Here is an 18,564-nt window from a genome sequence, read left to right on the forward strand (position 1 = left end):
ATATTCTGAATCTATATTTGGTAACCATTTGATATGAATTGGATTATGAAGGTTAGTGTTGAATATGGTGGTTTCTAGATTACGTTTGGAAATTGGTAAATAATGAATTGTGAATTACGAATAGTTTGATCCTTGTTTAGGGTACGTAGACAGTCTAACGAGATGTTAGATGCAGCCATAAAACAAGTAAGATTAGATAATCAAGAATTAATTTCTGTTAAGAAGTTGAGTTATTAGAAGTAAATTTTGACTTAATAGAAAGCCTAGGCACATGCCTTATAAATTAATTATGTTTATGTTTATGTTTATTGAGAGGGAGTTAAGGAATTTAAATAAAGAATCGTGATTTAAAATTCTGTGAAATAAAGCAAAGTTTTTGGGCCATCACCAATATCATTTCCCGAAATTAATATTTTTGGGCTGGGGTGTGACAAAGAGGCATGCCAGAAAAATGTTGAGAGAGCTTTCGGTATTCTACAAGGTGGAAGATCATTAAGGAACCAACAAGAAGGTGGAGTCGAGAAAATTTGATCTCCATCATGATGTCTTGCATCATATTACACAACATGATTGTGGAGGATGAGCAAGATGGGTATATTGATGGAGAGTCTGATGACGACCAAGAGGATCCAAATAGGTCAAGAAGGGCTCGTGCAAAAATATATGATAGGCCTAATTTGCCTTTGAATCCAAGAACTGGTAATATCTCTTTAAATGAGTACATGAGGTGTCATAGGATGATACGCTAGTGTGCCACAAATAAGTACCTACAACAGGATCTTGTTGCATATCTTTGGGCCAAAAGAAGCATGGAGTAGGCGTTTAAGTTTTATGTTGTTAAATATTTTTTTAATGTTGTTTAAGTTTCATGCCGTTAAATTTTTTTTATTGTTGTTTAAGTTTTATGTTGTTTAATGTTACTTAATATTGTTTAATGTTGTTTAATGTTACTTAATGTTGTTTTAATGGCTTAGGTAGTAATAGGACAAAAAAAACAAAAAAAATCAAATTTAACGGCTAGTTAACGTCAGAAACTAGCAGTTGGGATTCAAAACGCTGGACCGGTCGAGGCTGGCTGGTTGGTTGGCTTACGGTAGCCGGTTGGCCTAATTCTCCCTTTGTGGCTCGGTGGGGCCCACGAGCCCTTTGGCCTAACCTTCGGTTGGAGACGATTTTCGTGTTATTTAGGGCTATTTAGGACCGGATTGGTTGGAGATGGCTTTAGGGTGCATATGGTTTTGTGAGGTTAGCCAAAGTTTAGAATTAATTAAAACTTAAACGTGTATAGACTATTAGCCAAAAAATTTTCAATGATCAGGGAACATGTTGTCACCACATATCGTAACTTTTACATAGGAAGGAAAGAAATTAAGTTTGGTGAAAACAAAGACTCATAATTTATCAACCACAGATTATGCTTGTTTGGGGAGTAAATTCTCCTATCATCACTTCTATAAATAACTATATGCACTTAACTATGTTAAGCCCTATATATATAGGCTTTTTAGCCAAAATAGTCTCTGAGATTTGCATAACATATCACTTTGGTCCCTGAGATTTGAAAACAATAGAAGTGGTATTTGAGATTGTCCACCATCAATTATTTTTGTCCTTCCGTGCAAAATTATGTTAAATAAGGATCAAAATGACAAATATGCCCTCAAGTTAATAAACAATAGGCGAAAATAATTTGACAGGAATTAAGGATATTTTGGTCATTCTATTATTATTTAATGGAAATTTTTCAAGGAATGACCGAAATGATTGATCGTGGACAAACTCAGAGACTCATTTTATTGATTTTAAATCTCATAGACCAAAGTGAGGAGGACCATTTTGGCTAAAAAGCCTCTCTCTCTCTCTCTCTCTCTCTCTCTCTCTCTCTCCCTCTCTCTCTCTCTCTATATATATATATGTATATAAATGTGTGACAACCATTGGAAGTCTTGTTTACATAAAATATGACAATACAGTGTGCGTCAGGTATACATGTAGAGTAAAATTAACCTTGAAATTATATATGTGTGTACTGGTTGGACCCGAAATAGTTTTTAGAGTAAATTGTAGTAATGGTCTTTTCACTTTAACTCAATTGGAGCAATGGTCTCTCAACTAAAAATTCATTACCATTGGTCCCTCAACTCATCAAAACGTACAACTATGGTTCCTCAACTAAAAATCCATTACCATTGGTCATCCCTCAACTCATCAAAACGTGTAGCTATGGTCCCTTAACTAAAAATTCATTACCATCGGTCTCTCAACTTTAATCCAACTGGAGATATGGTCCCTCAATTTTAACCTAATTATAATAATGGTCACTCAACTTTAACCCAATTATAGCAATGGTTCTTCAAACATAACTTATTTTGACAAAATTATGACGAACTTGACAAAAGGAACCATAACTACACATTTTGATGAGTTGTGGGACCAATGGTAATAAAATTTTAGTTGATGGATCATCACTCCAATTTAATTAAAGTGGAGGGACCACAACTACAATTTACTCTAGTTTTTAAGGTCAACAAGTACCAAGCAAGCAAGGATGGCAACAATTCGGTTTGGGGACAGAAATGCTATATCTATCACCATAACCACGGAAATTAACCATATCCATAACCGCAAATTAGCCATTGGGTATTATCCATAACCATATCCACCGGGTAACGGATTTCCCATCATATCCATCTTCGTAAGAAAAAAAAAAGAATTATATTCATACAATTGACGCACAATAATTTAGTAGATACTAATTTCGTCATTAAATAGCCTCCAATAATAAAAAAAACATAACAATGAATGAATTTTGTAGAGTATAAAAATAAGAGTATTGAATAAAACATTGATGATGTTGGTCATTGATATCTCCCATATGCATGATGTTTGGTGCATAATGAATATAGCATAATGTTCGACGCATAATGAATATAGTATATAGGGTTCGGTGAATATTATTATATTATATACTAAATATATTATGCGGTGAATAATGAATAAGGTAAATTGGTATAGGTTCACTCAATATAAATACATACATATATACATATATATATATGTATATATATATATGTAGGTGTGTGTGTGTATATATATATTATAATACTATATTATAATATGTATGCAAATACGGATTAGAAACCCTAGAACCATATCTAAAATCATAACCAAATAAATTTAATGGTTTTTACCCATAACCATAAATACCCGAATTTTCATACCTAAATCAGTTACATTCAGACGGTTATCTACGATTATCGATTTTAACGGTTTGAATTGTTATCCCTAGAAGCAAGTAGATGGAGGTTGGGCTGCTATTATCTAAAAATGGAAAGAACCATTTGTAGTACAAGTCGTTGATAGGGCTGCTATTATGTAAAAATGGAAAGAACACCATTTGTAGCATAAGTCGTTGATAATGTAAGCTGAGGGTGAAGTTAAGGGTGGTTATTTTATAATAATCCAAGTTGACGATGTGCGGCCCATAAGCTAAGCATGCAAATCGTGGATTAATTAGAGTTTAAATAAAACATTAATTCAAATCAAATGACAAGGATTCAACATTCAAGGAAAGTGATGTAAGGATGTGTATTCAATTGAGATTTTGAGAGATTTTAATTTTTTTAATGAATCTAGGGGTATTCAATTAGAATTTTAAGTGATTATCTGAAATTCAAAGTGTATTCAATTAGAATTTAAGATAATTTATTAAAATCCTTAGGAATTCAGGTGTATTCAATTAGGATTTTAAAGAAGTTTATAATATTCCAGGTGTATTCAATTAGAAATTGATTTTAAAGAACTTAAGAAAGTTGAGGAATTACAGGGAATTGGAGAGATTTCGTAGTGTATTTTAAGCATCCACAAATCTCACCAATTCCTATGAGATTTCAAGGGAATTGAATCAAAATTTTATATGGAATCTCAACAAATCAATTAAATTCCATAAAAATCCATTAAAATTTCTCAAATTCTCAATTGAATACACCCCCCTAAGTTTGCCGTATATGATGACATTATGGCGCCAACATGTTGATAATTTCTGTGTATTCTTTGTAGCTGTTGAATGGACATCCATATATGTAAATAATTACGTTCTAAATCAAGATAATACTTGAAATTAAAAATATTATCTAGCCTTAAGTAGGATTAGTCCGGGATTAAGCAATCACATGGAATGAGGAAAATCGGCATCGTAAAGCCACGTGGCGCCTGGGGGAAGACACGAAGGGGGTGTTGACCAGCTGGAGCGGACAGGGGATCCGCATCCCCCAGAGGAATGACGCTGTGCGAGCGACGTGGAGACACGTGGAGACGCGTGGAGGGAGGTGATTGGGGGAAGTGGAAAAGTGACCCTTGAGGGCAATGAAGGGGCAAAAAGGAGGGAGATTATGGATGAGGATTGAGGGGAGGAGTGCCAGCGAAGCAGCGGGCGGTCGGCGGGGGAATGGAAAGGGGGAAGAAAGTAATGGTGCGAGACTTCTCCGAGTCCAAAGTCCAACGCTCTAGCCCATAGATAAATACTATAAAATCTTATCCAGTTTTTTCAGCTTTGTTTTTTGCCTGTTTGGTGGTTGCCTATAATATTTTTCTTGATTATTTGGAGGTTTGATGTGGAGCAAAATGGGAAAAGAAAAGTAAATGTGCTTTTTCGATTCCCAAATAATAAAGAATGGTTGGTAGCGTCAGCCGCGGATAAATTATAAAATATTAAAAATAACATTATACTGATTAGGTTACAAGTCTATTAACGATTATAATGGAGTACAATGACCACGCACAACAAATGCTAATCTAACTTATAAATAAAGTAAACTTATCAATGAGCAAGCAACAACATACAAAAGAAGAAGTATGTACTTCTCTATCTTGAGAATATTTCCCTAGTCATAGTTATTTGTTTTGGCCCAATGTGTATCAAATACTATGATAATGTAACACGATTATGTACTGCGATTATGTACGACCGATGTTAGTCTAATTTCTAAACCAAACTCGTTATTCGGCATGCAACAATATAGGCATATATGAACTACTACTTCACATTACATACAATCGAGCACAAAAATTTAAGTATGATGAACTACTACTTCACAGTACATACAATCAAGCACCCACGCTATCGACATTTTATCAAGTACTAGCATTCAAATTTGTACCATAGTCCAACATCGATGAAAAACCATGAAGGTGATGTGCGAGTAAGGTAGCACTACAAAAAAAGAGAACAATAATCATGAAGAAATAATATGTAATTCTTGATTGTTATTGTTGTAGTAACAATGATATTATTAACATATAAAAAATGACAAAATGTATTTGCAACCGTTGCGGTTTCATTGATACTTATATTAATTTTGACATTTTACCATTATTTTTCTCGTTAATAATATCATTGTTACTCGGGCAACATCGACAAACTAGTATTTAATTCTTTGCAGGCATTTCTCTCTTTTTGTTGAAGGGCAGACAACATGTACAGCATGTACAGGGCCCTCGAATGAGATGTTTTCTCCATGATTAAATGAGGAACAAAAAAGATAACAAAGGGGTTGGCGAGTGGGTCCAAAATGTCCCTCAAGGAGACGTCCAACGTTAACCTAGCTAACAGTTAAAGATAAGATCAAGTAGAGCCATTGTACCTCGCTGACAGCCTGACTACAACATTGTCGCCCAAACTCATATGGTCGTCCCCTTTTTTAAATCAAGTATGAGTGCATTTCTAGGGTTGTTCTAGTATGCACTATAAACTAAAATTCGTATTCAGTATACCTTTTATTTATAGAAAAACTAATGAAAATGACTTGATAACTTTGAGTTTTAACGATAAGGATAAAATGAATAGTACTAGGTTTGACTTTTTAGTGTAAAAATATGATTTTTCGTTAAAGTAAACAGTACCGCAGACTTTTCGTTAAAACTCTCTTTATTTATTCAGTACATGTCATATAATAGAGCGTACATATTATAATTTTTGATATTTCAGTTCTTTTTTATGTCCATCTCAACAATTCCATTTTTATTTATGGTATTTCATTACATGTTTTATAGGAGTACTCCTCATCAAATATTCCAGTAAGGTACGTTCTTATATATAACCAAATGATGTGGTTGTAGATGATTGGATTATTACTTAACTGTTGATTAACGTGTTTATTTCCTATTGATAACATATCGTTTGATTTGTAAATTTGATTTAAAATTTTGATATTCCTAGCATTACCTATATAATAATATAGTTAATATTACTATTCTAAACTATACTATGAGAATGAGGGAGAGTTTGAATCCACAAGGCACTGAGTTGAAGAAGAATATCCTAACCATGACAATCCACCACTTGTTGCATGATACAATCTTTCATCATGTAATCTCCCAAAGAATACATTTGTGAGATTGATAACATCAAGCATTTAAAGACAATTGAAAATTAACAAAAGACAAGCGCGATAAAACAAAGATTCAAAGAACACATTAATTCTGTGACTAATTATATTCTTAATAAATAGTAGCAGAACAAAATTAAAAGGGTTGGCACATTCAATGAACCTAGACAATTTTTTTCATTGTTCATTGAATGAGGACATATTTTTTTTGGAAAATACTAGATAAACTAAATTTTTAGACTAAATTTTCAAATTAAATGATGTGTCACCAGTAAAATAATAATTCAATCATTAATAACCGCATAATTTGATTTACAAATTTGGTCTCCATACCATTACTCTTTTCTTTGTAGCAAACGCTTCCATTGATGACGAACCGACGATTGATTTATCCCTTACTTTTCTTGTTAATTTTCCCTAATTTTTTTAAAATAAAATTTCTTAATCTTAAGGCTAGACAAGCTACATTATGAATGGTAATTTATATAATAATATTACCTAGTTCTACCATTTGATATGTTATTGGGCGAAATGTGTAAATAAGTGTCATTCTTATTCGTGTTATACATTCTCGATCAATGAATCTTTTACACAATATTTTGGCACACAAATTCACATTCAGACACTTTATTTTTGGAAATTCAAAGAAGCTACTTTGCTAACTTGATTGTTGGAATATAAGATGTTACACTTTTGTTTCTTTGTTTTTTAGGCGAGAGAAATTAAGGAGTTGTTTGATAATTGTGGAGTGAAAAATAGCTTCAAAATTCAGAAGGCGACACGTGAACTTTTTTTTCTTCTCGAATAAGACAAGAATTCCCTCATTAAATGGACACGACACACAAATATTCCCATGTGCAATTCAACATCTCTAGAGGCTTGAGCAGCTGACTACGACATTACCAAGCTCTAGTATAAATACCTGATCTCTACCAAATTCTGGTTAGCTTTTAACTACACATTATGCCCTAAACACTGACTCTTCTATGAGATATTGACTGAGAGACATCAAAGATCTATTGGCCAAACCCCATCACCGCACCTCGTGGGCGCTTGTGGCTTTGGTTTGATCAAATGTGTTGATTATTTTGTAGGTATAAATTCGTTAAGACTAAAGATGATAAATTTTTGCTACCACAATAATCATTTCGTTTTCAATTTTAGTTTCCGTTTCCATTTTGTGTTAGAGACGAGGAAAATATACACCGAAGAAAAGAGGCATATAGGAGAGTGGAAGAATTGCGGAAGAGATGTATATAAGAAATGTATAGAGAAACTTAAAAAAAAAAAAAATTAAAACAAATAAAAAACTATTCTACGTTGTTTTCAACTTGTTTTTCTTTCCTCGCCATAATGAAATGAATTCGAGTTTTTGACCTACCATGATCATGACCTATTTCCAATCTATCTTCACAACTTGAACTAATTCCAAGAACTTAAAAGTTGTTTGATAACCATTTAATTTTTCGTTTTCTTGTTTTCATTTTTTTGTGTTTATATGAACAACATACGAGGAAATAAGGAGTGAAGAAGGATGGGGAAATATGTAGAAGAATTGCATAACGAAATTTAAAAGCTAAAAAGTAAAAAGTAAAAATTATTTCTTCCGCTCCCTCTCACCATTCTTCTTCATTTTTTTTGTTTCCGTACAGTTTCTCCACATCTTATGCACAAAAAACAACTAAATAAAAATCAAATAATTTTCAAAAGTACCCTAAATTTTAATTTCTTTTTTTCTTTTTCAAGAAGGATGTAGGAAAATTGGAGACTTGGAGCATGCTGTACATATACACAGATTTCAAATACAAAGAGTGATTTGGTTCAAGGAGTAACATTTAAACCTAATGAAACCTGGTTTGGTTAATTACAACATGATATAGGATTAATTAGTTTTATTTATGCTGCATGCACCCGTTAATACCCTATAATTTCTATCTGAGAGAGATCACAATGTAGCTTAAAAAAATGCAAGTGACACTACAGGTGGAACAAATTCAGAATAATTAAGTGAAAAACTATTTCCAATTATCCAAAATAATTACAGAGATTAAAAGGTCCAGATAACGGATTTGGAGTAAATCATACAACAGTAATCAATAAAACATGATACACTTTGCAAGGGATGGATTGTCCCGATGAATTTCTCTTCATCCCGCTTTGTTTTGGGTTCAAACCCTCACCACTCCCCTTAGCATAGTTTAGAGTACTAATATCGTTCGTCATAAAAAAACTATAGTTTCAACAGAACAACCATTATTAACAATAACATAATAAGAAATTAAGTGTTTGATCACTCCACTGCTTCTGCATTCACCATATCTTCATCTGCCACCATATCTTCATCAACATAATCATCTTCTGCAAGCCAGCGTTCAAGCTCGTCCATCTCATCATAGTCATGCATGTAAACATCATCAGCGGTATCCCCTTGCTCAACTCCCAGCTCCTCACCACGGCACGACACATGCAAGAACGGTCTACTTCGAGCTAAAGCATCTACCACATCCCTATTTACACTGCCCGTGACTCCCAACCATCTGAGTCTTGGAAAATATGGTTTCTTCAACCACCGGAATGAAAGAGGGGTAATCCCACCGCAATTAAACAGATCCAACAACCTCAAGCCGTTACCATGCCACCTCTCCTCGTCAACTTGCATAGAGGCTAATGCCATTACCGAAGTGTCACCTATGAGTGGGCATTGCCGCATGCGCAGTTCAAGTAGCGGAATCCTACTCTTTGCCAGTAATAGAACTGCATTGTCGGAGAGATTAGGAAGATTGGACAAGTCTAATTCTTGCAGCTCCAACTTGGAAGAGCCATCAAATAGAGCAGAGATACATTTATCTGTAAGTTTCTTGCATCCTCTAAGAGACAGTGAAATTAGTGAACTTATGACCACTTGTCTCAAATATGATAATCCCACATCACTAATGTCAGAGCCATCCAGCAACAATGTCTTTACCTTTGGAAGAGTGCTTATGGCTCGGAGGGATTCATCCCCGAGGTTTCTGCAATCTCTCAAATCCAAAACTTTCAGATCCTTGTTAGACGCCAAACTAGTCACTGCATGGTTGGTTAAAAGAGTGCAGAGTCTCAAGCTAACATGTGTTAAAGAAAGGGAAGTTGCAGAAATGTCATGAAAAACCAAATCAGTTAATTGAGTCCCATGAGACACCCTAAGTTTATATAACTTGGAGCAAGAATGCAAGATCGTTTTGAAACCCGTGTCTGTAACACGACAGAAGCCACTGAGAAATATGCTTTCCATGTTTTCACACTTGTCAGCCAATAAGAGAAGCCCAAGATCATTTACTCTTCTAAAATAGGTAACGACATACTCCTGGCTCCGAACCAATGAGAGATGCTTCAACTTCCCATACTGATTAATCTGTTGAAGGCCAGAGTTTGTAAGGTCAAATGAAACTCTTGGTTCTATGAGGGGTGTATCTCTAAGATCCAAATGGGTGAGGGACAGGAGACCTTTAGAAATCGCTCCAACCATAGCATCAGTTATATAGTCAACTGAAAGGCACAATTTGTGAATGTTTGGCAATATTGAAGGCTGAATACGGTTTGATGGCTGATGGGATACAAAATTCGTGCAAAGTAGTTCAGTCACCATCAATGATGAAATGTAGCCAATCTCGAGAGACGTGAGTTTCTCCGACGCCAAAGCCCAAACTTGAGCAAAGTTATGACGGAGATAGATTGATGATACATCAAACATCAAGACCAGTGCCTACCAAACATAATCAAACAGAGATTAGACGAAAGACATCAAGCAATTATACTGTACAGTAACAAAATATGCTTTACCGGTACATTGCAATTAAGGTAACTTATATATGAAGCATCTAATGTCAAAACGCTAACAAGACTGCTATCAACCATTTAATTATTAAGCCAGATGACTGAAGAGGAACCTATCCATCCTAACAAACTCGCCATATCAGTCTTGAAGTTAGCATCTTCCGCAGATTCAAAAGCCAAAATGTTTACTCAAATCCTTCTTGTTAAACATTTGCTTACTAAGCAAACGTATATATTAAGCATCTAATGTCAAGATGCTAAAAAGGACTGCTACTAAACATTTAATTACTCAGCCAGATGGCCGAGGAGGAACCTAACCGTATTAACAAACTCGGCATTTTCGACAACCCATCAATTATAAAGTTAGCGTCTTTTGTAGATTTCAAAAGGCAACATCTTTACTCAAATACTTATCATTAAACATTTGTTTGTTATTGAATCATCATTTAACTGAGTCTTACTTGTAATTGAGTGCAACCACTGAGCAACTCCTCCAAATCAGAAATATGAATAGCCCGCCCTCTCTTTTCGGCAACTGACCCCAAGCACAGAGACCTGAAGGGAAATTTCATAATCCCCAAAAGCCAATAACAACAACACCCCTTTCACTTTCCACAACTCAATAAGTCACCAGCAATCTATACATATAATTAGCAGAGCTTGACCGAAATCGAAATCGAAACCAAACCAACCTCAGATCCTTGCACCGGGCTCCGATTTCCGAAAGCAATTTGCCGCTAAAATCCGCGCAATTGAGCATACAGAGCTCTTCCAGCGACGGCTGAAGCAGAATCTGAATGGCGGAATCGTCAAGCAGGCCGCAGTTCACCTTCACGCTCTTCAGCCAGGGGTTTGGGAGCAACAGGGGTCTCAGCAACTCCATGGAAGGCGCTATTTCCTGAAAACCCAATTCAAAAAGTACCAAAATTTTCAGAAAAAAATCCACAAAGTTACCAAATTTCAATTTTTGGGGAAACCCAGAAGTGAAAAATTGGAGGACTTACGAGGATGTGGAAGGAGGGAATGAAGGAGAGGATGTGAGAGGCGCAGGCTTTGAAGGCGGTGCAGGTGGATGCGACGGAGCAGACGGAGGCCACGTCGAGCTTTATCATGATGGTGGCGAGCAGGGCCAAGGGTAGATGATCAAGGCTAACGATTGAGCTGTTGCTTTCGCTCGTCTCCCCCGCCATTTTTGCTTCTTCTAAGTCTTCTTCTTCGTCAATCTTGTGGGATCTGCGTACTGGTGTTTACCGATTGACGACACGACACGACACTACAACCGCCAAGTCTGCATCTTGACGTAAATCGAACGGTGCCTGTACTGTTTAGTTTAGAATCACGAGGTAATGTGGATTTGGGTTTTGGTTTTTACTTGGCCCAAACTATATCCAAAGCCGAAAGCCCAAAAGTCCAAGCCCTTATCAAGTTAGAGTTCTATTTATATTTACAGAATTTTTATTAGTACTTTAAAATTCTTATTTTGCACCCAATTTTTCTATATTTAAAAAGAATAATACACCTTTGAGCAATGTAAAATGAGATTTTAGAGTGTCAATAACAATTTTCTTATACTTATTCATACAAATGATACTAGAGGATGAGAGATTTAACCACGAGATTTCAGGTGTAAAGATATTTTTTTTTTTTTAATTTTTTATAACCAACTGAGCAACAAGATCTAGTCCTTATAAGATTTTTGATACAAACGATATTTTACTTAATTTAATCTATATTATAAGCAAAGAAATTTAAACATAGGTACAAAAAAGGAAACACGTTATTCTAGTCAATATAAATGCCCGGTATGCAACCTTTATAAAGAGTTATTAACAATTTAACAACCAATTTGACAAGAACAATGTTATAATTTTGATACTAATAGGTTACACTAATTAGCTGTTGAATTTTGATATATTTGGAAGAAGTAAGCTAGTGGAGTTACATTTTCTTATCGCATTCTTTAATGGGGAGTGTTAACAACTTTTGCACTAACTTTTTATGGGAACCTTTCACTTTCTCAAATGTCATGTGTCATTTGCTTGCACAAGAAACAAGACCTTTAAGGCTTTTGGCTAGGAATTAATGGCATATTTACGTAAGGGTAATTAGAATTAAAAAGCAAACTTGAATGTCGATTACGGAATACTCTAGTGTTTATCAAACATTTGGTGGAATCCATGCAAATTTTAGAATCTACTTCCAATATTTGTATTGAAATCCCTACAATTTGATGTATTTGGATTCCGAATTGCTTAGTTAATCAGAATGAACTTTTTCTCCCCATTATGCCCTCATTATTTTTAAAAATACATCTAGAGCTATCTCACCTTCTCTTCGGCGCAGCTTCCCTTCTCTTCAGTCGCAGCTCTCATCAAATTAATGGAGACATAAAACCTCTTTGTCTTATGCGTTTTCATCAATATGTTGATTTTTTGTTTTCATAAAATTCATCGTGGAAAAGAATTGCATGATGAAATGACTACTTTCATCGTCGAAGGTGTTTTTTTTTTATTGGTAGAACTTAGTCGACAACTCCATCCCTGAAATCAATAACCATTTCTAGAATTATGGTCTCTAAAATTTTCAGTCACCTTCATGAAATTAGGAAGAGTGAGGCAAAATGATATTTTAGTAATTATACTAGTTATATTTCGATTTTGCTAAATTATTAAACAATTTTAAAGAATTAGTACAATTTTTGTTTTAATTCCAAAACATTTAGTAAACAGTTTTTATGGAAATCTGAATTTTGATTCTCCTCAATTCAATTCTTTTTAATCAAATTCCTCTAATTTTAATTACCATTACGTAAATGAGCCATAAAGGTGAAAAACATGTCATTTGGTAAGGTGAGAAGGTCAAGTTGCTAGCATTTCTCTCATGTCATTTAATTATATATTTTTATAATGGCTTTTTAACCAAAATGATCTCTGAGATTTGAAATCAATAAAGTGGTTTTTGAGATTGTTTAGCATCAATTATTTTGGTCAAGGAATTAAGGGTAATTTTATCATTTTATTCTTATTTTATGGAGATTTTTTATGGAATGATCAAAATGATTAATTATGAACAAACTCAGGAACCAATTCTATTGATTTCAAATCTCAAGAACCAAAGTGAGGAGTCGTGCAGATCTCAAGAACCATTTTGGCTAAAAAGCCTTTCATAATTGATGTGCATTACACCGGTATCACTTTGTTGTTTCTAAAAGATTACAAATGTTGCAATGTTAATATTATTGTAAATTTGCTTAATGTGAATGAGCTTTTAACTTTATAAAAATGTGAATAATGATATGATCATTTGTTTTTTTTTTTAGGACAAGTAATATGATCATTAGTTAGTGAATGGTTTTAATATGTTTTTGTTTATACAAGAAAGAGACTATAATTTACACAACAGATTGGAACTCGAGTGCAAGAAGCGAACATAAAGAGTTGCCCTGGCCAACAAGTCTAACCCACATTTGCAATCAACCCATAGCCAATCAAATAAAATTCCCAATGAAAATTTTGTACCCTACAAATGCCAAGTTCACTCTTAAAAACCAACCCCCAAACCCCACTCTTCCCACAACTTGGAAATTCAGCTCAACATAATCTATCATCTTTTACACTGTTTAAAAGCTATTTGTTATTAATGGGATTATGCTAATGCAAGATTAATCCAAGGTGCTAATACAATTTTCTGCAAATTAAGCATCAAACCATATAAAGCTTATGCTCTAATTCTATCATCAACTGACACTAAACCCTCTATCAACAGCATAATCCACAAAGCTGTAGAGTGGCACCACTCCATCACCATACTTCTCAAACCCATCCAACTCCTGTTTAGCTTTGGTTTTGAGCTGCTCTGCCACCTCCATAGCCTTCTCCACCCCATACATTTTCACATAGCTGAACCCCTTCTTCTTCCCCTCTCCATCACCATCATCTCCGCCCTTCATCTTCTCCTCAAGAATATCGTCAACCACCTGGTACAAAACCCCGACAGCTCTCCCATACCTCCTCAGCCTATCCAACTCATCATCTTCAGCACCCCCCAGCAGTCCTCCGCAAACAGCAGAGCACTGACTCATCTCCCCAAACTTCTTCTCCTGGGCGAATTCCACCGCCTCTGGCCCGCCTTCAAGGTCCAGGAACTGCCCGGCCGCCATTCCCGTGGACCCCACGGTCTGAGCAATCTCTATGATCACACGCAGGAGGCGCGGCTCCGGCACGAGGTTGGAAGGCGTGTTTGATACAATGTGCTGAAACCCCAATGGAAACAGAGCATCCCCGGCGAGAATCGCCATGTCATCGCCGTAAATTGTGTGGTTCGAGGGCTGGCCTCGCCGTGATGGGTCGTCATCCATGCACGGAAGATCATCGTGTATGAGTGAAGCCGCATGTACCTATCAATTGCCAATCAAAGAAAAGCAAACAACCTTATGAATATTCCAATCACAAAATACAAAACCCAAGTAAAAAATTGAGCAAAATTAGCAGCTATTTACTCCCAATTAACCAGACAGGGTTAAAAGCAAGATTCTACAATTTTTTTCTTCTTCTGAAAAACCCAATTCGGATTCTGCGCAAAAAATCCAAATGATGCAAGAATATTCATTGCAAATGAATCGGTTTAATTAAGTCTCTGTAAGGTAAAAGGGAAACAAATTACTAACCATTTCGAGAGCGCAGGCGGTGGGGAAGGCGGCAAGGCGGTTGCCGCCGAAGAGTTCACAGACTGCGACGCACATGACCGGTGAGGCTCGCTTGGCGCCATCAGCGAGAACGGAGTATCGCATGGATTGATATATCTGCTCTGGGTACCGAATCGGAATGGCTTCGTGAAGCTTCTGATTCATGTCGGCGATGAGGGTAGTCCAGTAGGTTTTCAAATCGAACTTGAGGGGGCTCGATTGGGTTGAAATGGACGGCGACGATGAAGCGGAGGAGCACCGGATTGGAAAAGCTAGCTTCTTTGGGATATAGAGGTGGGATGATGCCGATATCATCGAGAAAGAAGCCATTTTTTTCTGGGTTCTTCTGAATCTCAACTGGGAGCTCTAATACGAGATCTGCTCTAATGGTGGGGAGAGAGGAAGCGGGGGGAGAAGATGAGATTTTGGAGAGATTTTTCAATTTGACCACAGCACTGGTGATTCTACGTGTTATTATACAACTAATAAGATATATGTTTTACAATGTTAAAATCTTAAAACATAAAATTCTGTACAATTTATATAAAAACACGTAATATATTTGTGTTCCGATCATAATAAAAAGTTTATCGAAATTTTGGATGTGATTAGGAGAAAATTTTAGTTATGACGAGAATACAGATGATATACCGCGTATTTTTATGTAAATGATGAAAATTTTTATTTTTTAAATTATTAACTTTTTAATACACATATTTCATTATATATACGTGATATATTATCCGTATGAACTTGGTCCAACCACCTGTCCTCATTTCAATTGGCCATCCCCCTCAATTTTATTTTATTTTAATAAAATCAATATATTTGTAAAATTTTACTCTTTAACAAGAAGGATAATTGGAGAGTAAATTTTTAAAACAAATTTACAAATTAAATAATGTGTCATCAATAATAAATAAGTGCGTTAATTAAAACTTAAGTAATAGTCCAATTAAAAATCATAAACAATCACATTATTTAGTTTACAAAATTTGGTTCTCTAGCTTACCTAATAAGAATTAGCCACTACCAAAAAAAAAGGATTAGGCGAGTTTGATTACATATATAGTTTTTTTGTGGGTAACGTACAAAAAACTACCTCAACTATTGGGGTCACGACAGTTTCATACCTCATCTTTTAAAATTGACAATATCATGTCGTATCTTACGAATTTGTGACAATGCCATACCTTTGTCAATTTTTCTGTTAGTTTTTCTGTTAAGTGATCACGTGGCTTGATTCGGGACATACTTTCTATTAAAAAATTATTAAAAACTAAAAAACAATTATTTAATATTTTTTTAAATATTAAAATAATAATAAAAAGCAGAGGAAAAAAAAAAAAAAACCATCAGTTCGTCCCTCCCCTCCCCCTCCCCCCTCCTCTCTCTTCTCCCCATCTTCATTTTCTTCCCCCCACCTGCAAACCCAAAAAAATAAAAAAAATTTGGAAAACCCAACAACCCCCCTACGGAAGAACAAGAAGGAGAAGGATGAGGAGGAGGAGGAAGAAGAAGAAGAAGAGGAAAAAAAGGAGGAAGGAAAAAAAAATAAAAATTCCCTCGTCAGCACGGAAGAAGAAGAAGGGAGAAGGAGAAGGAGGAAGAAGAAGAAGAGGAAGAAAAGGAGGAGGAAGAAGAAGAAGAGGAAGAAAAAATAAAAAAAAAATTTGAAAACCCATCAACACCCCCCCTGCGGAAGAAGGAGAAGGAGAAGGAGAAGGAGAAGAGGAAAAAAAAGGAGGGAATTTTTTTTTTTTTTTTAAAAAAAACCATCAACTCCCCTGCGGAAGAAGAAGAAGAAGAAAATGAAAAAAAGAAGGAAAAAAAAAAGAAAATTTGAAAAAACATCAAATCCCAAATCCACCACTTTCATCTATTCTCCACATCCTCTTCCGCACCCATCCTCCACCTTCTCTGCTCACCCATCTTCTCGCTGACAGGATCTGGGTTTTTTTTTTTTTTTTCCTTCTTCAGGGTTGCAAGAGGGAGAAGAGTGTGGGTGTGGGGAAATTAAGTGTGGGTGTGGAGGGAAGACAAATTGGATTTTTTTTTTTTTTATTTTGTTGGGATTTGCAGGTGGGGGAAGAAGATGAAGATGGGGATAGGAGAAAGGAGGGAGGAGGGGGGAGGGGAGGGACGAAATGAGGGTTTTTTTTTTCTGCTTTTTATTATTATTTTAATATTTAAAAAATATTAAATAATTGTTTTTAAGTTTTTAATAATTTTTAATAGAAAGTAGGTCCCGAATCAAGCCACATTAGCACTTAACAGAAAAATTGACGGAGGTATGACATTGTCACAAATTCGTAAGATGTGGTATGACATTGTCAATTTTAAAAGATGAGGTATGAAACTGTCGTGACCCCAATAGTTGAGGTAGTTTTTTGTACTTTACCCTTTTTTTTTTACTGCAATTACATATATAGTTGAGTTATCAAACTAGTGGGCAACCACGATTGTAGAGAACTATTCAAATAAATCTCCAATAAAACGTCACTCATTAACATCATTACGATCGTCAAATAATACATTCAGAAATGGTTACTGATGTTAGGCTTTATCCCTTGGGCTTATACACTATTTATAGCTTTTACGGTCAAATTCCATTTGACCATGACGCTGGATTGAAATTGGTATATGAGGTTCTGAAAGAAAGTTAAATAAAGAAAGGAAAATTAATGAAAAAAACTTGAAAACTTTGAGTTTTAATGGTAAGGACAAAATAAAGGTAAAGTGAATAGTACCAGGATTGATTTTTTAGTGTAAAAATGTGATTTTTCGTTAAAGTGAACAGTATCGTAAGTTTTTCGTTAAAACTTCTAATAAAGAATGCATGGCAAAGTATGACATAAAGAAGAAGGTTTTGAAACAAAGTAGCTTGACGTGGGTTTTATGCTTTTAATCAAAATGATTGGGATTCGCTTCACTGATTTTCGGCTTAAGAGGAAAGGCACTTTTGACGAACTAAAGAGGTCTCACATCCGACCAAACGATGAGCAACGTCATGAGCTTACTAACACACAAACAAAAACTCAAACTCAACAATACTTTGAATGGTAAAGTGAGAAAATTGTAGCAATGATCCCTAACTAAAAATTTATGAACATTGGTCCTTTAACTCATCAAAACGTGCATCTATGGTCCTTTTCGTTAACTTCGTCAAAATTCCATCAAAATGACTCATGTTGGAAGAACTATTACTACAATTGGGTTAAAGTTAATGAACCATTTCTCTAATTGAGTTAAAGTTGCGAGACCATTGCTACAATTACGTTCAATTGGTTTTCCATATTTGCCCTTTGATTCAGCCTCATGTGCGTGGTACGTGACTTATTTTGATGGAAATTCTAACAGAGTTGACAAAAAAGACCATAGTTGCACATTTTTATGAGTTAAGAGACCAATAGTTATAGATTTTTAGTTGAGGGACCATTACTACAATTTTCTCTTGTAAAGTGTCACAAATGTTGTCACTTAGTACTACAATTTAGTAGTATTCCTCTTCACTTGTAAGTGAGAGGTCTTAGGTTCGATTATCGCCAAAGGCGAATTTAAACCACATTATTGCTAGTCCATTGTGAAGCTAAGCCCACCCCCTCTCCTTTAGTATAGATAATACCGTTTGTTTAAAAAAAAAAATCTAACAAATGTCCTTACTCCTTAATAACCCCTAAG

At 35.2% G+C, this 18,564-nt stretch overlaps 2 protein-coding genes across 3 annotated transcripts; both read right to left on the reverse strand.

The window, feature by feature from the left end:
* Positions 1-8,389: 8,389 nt before the first annotated feature.
* On the reverse strand, positions 8,390-18,403 carry LOC103937144 (F-box/LRR-repeat protein 10-like). Of its 2 annotated transcripts, XM_009347056.3 has the most exons (4): positions 11,204-11,497; positions 10,892-11,097; positions 10,661-10,754; positions 8,390-10,128 (listed from the first exon to the last, which is right to left on the reverse strand). In XM_009347056.3, exons 1-4 carry the CDS (start codon positions 11,387-11,389, stop codon positions 8,677-8,679), a joined length of 1,938 nt encoding a protein of 645 aa, XP_009345331.3. In that variant the 5' UTR covers positions 11,390-11,497; the 3' UTR covers positions 8,390-8,676. The 2 variants fall into 2 exon arrangements, with proteins under 2 accessions (XP_009345331.3, XP_048421176.1); XM_048565219.1 differs by lacking the exons at positions 10,661-10,754; positions 10,892-11,097; positions 11,204-11,497 and adding an exon at positions 18,397-18,403.
* LOC125468768 (heterodimeric geranylgeranyl pyrophosphate synthase small subunit, chloroplastic) lies at positions 13,808-15,342 on the reverse strand. Its single transcript, XM_048565224.1, has 2 exons — positions 14,866-15,342; positions 13,808-14,595 (listed from the first exon to the last, which is right to left on the reverse strand). Exons 1-2 carry the CDS (start codon positions 15,211-15,213, stop codon positions 13,936-13,938), a joined length of 1,008 nt encoding a protein of 335 aa, XP_048421181.1. The 5' UTR covers positions 15,214-15,342; the 3' UTR covers positions 13,808-13,935.
* Positions 18,404-18,564: the final 161 nt, after the last annotated feature.

This window comes from the organism of the source record quoted next, unplaced genomic scaffold, assembly GCF_019419815.1.
Source record: "Pyrus x bretschneideri cultivar Hongxiangsu unplaced genomic scaffold, Pyrus_bretschneideri_v1 Contig10, whole genome shotgun sequence".
Taxonomy (NCBI): Eukaryota; Viridiplantae; Streptophyta; class Magnoliopsida; order Rosales; family Rosaceae; genus Pyrus; species Pyrus x bretschneideri.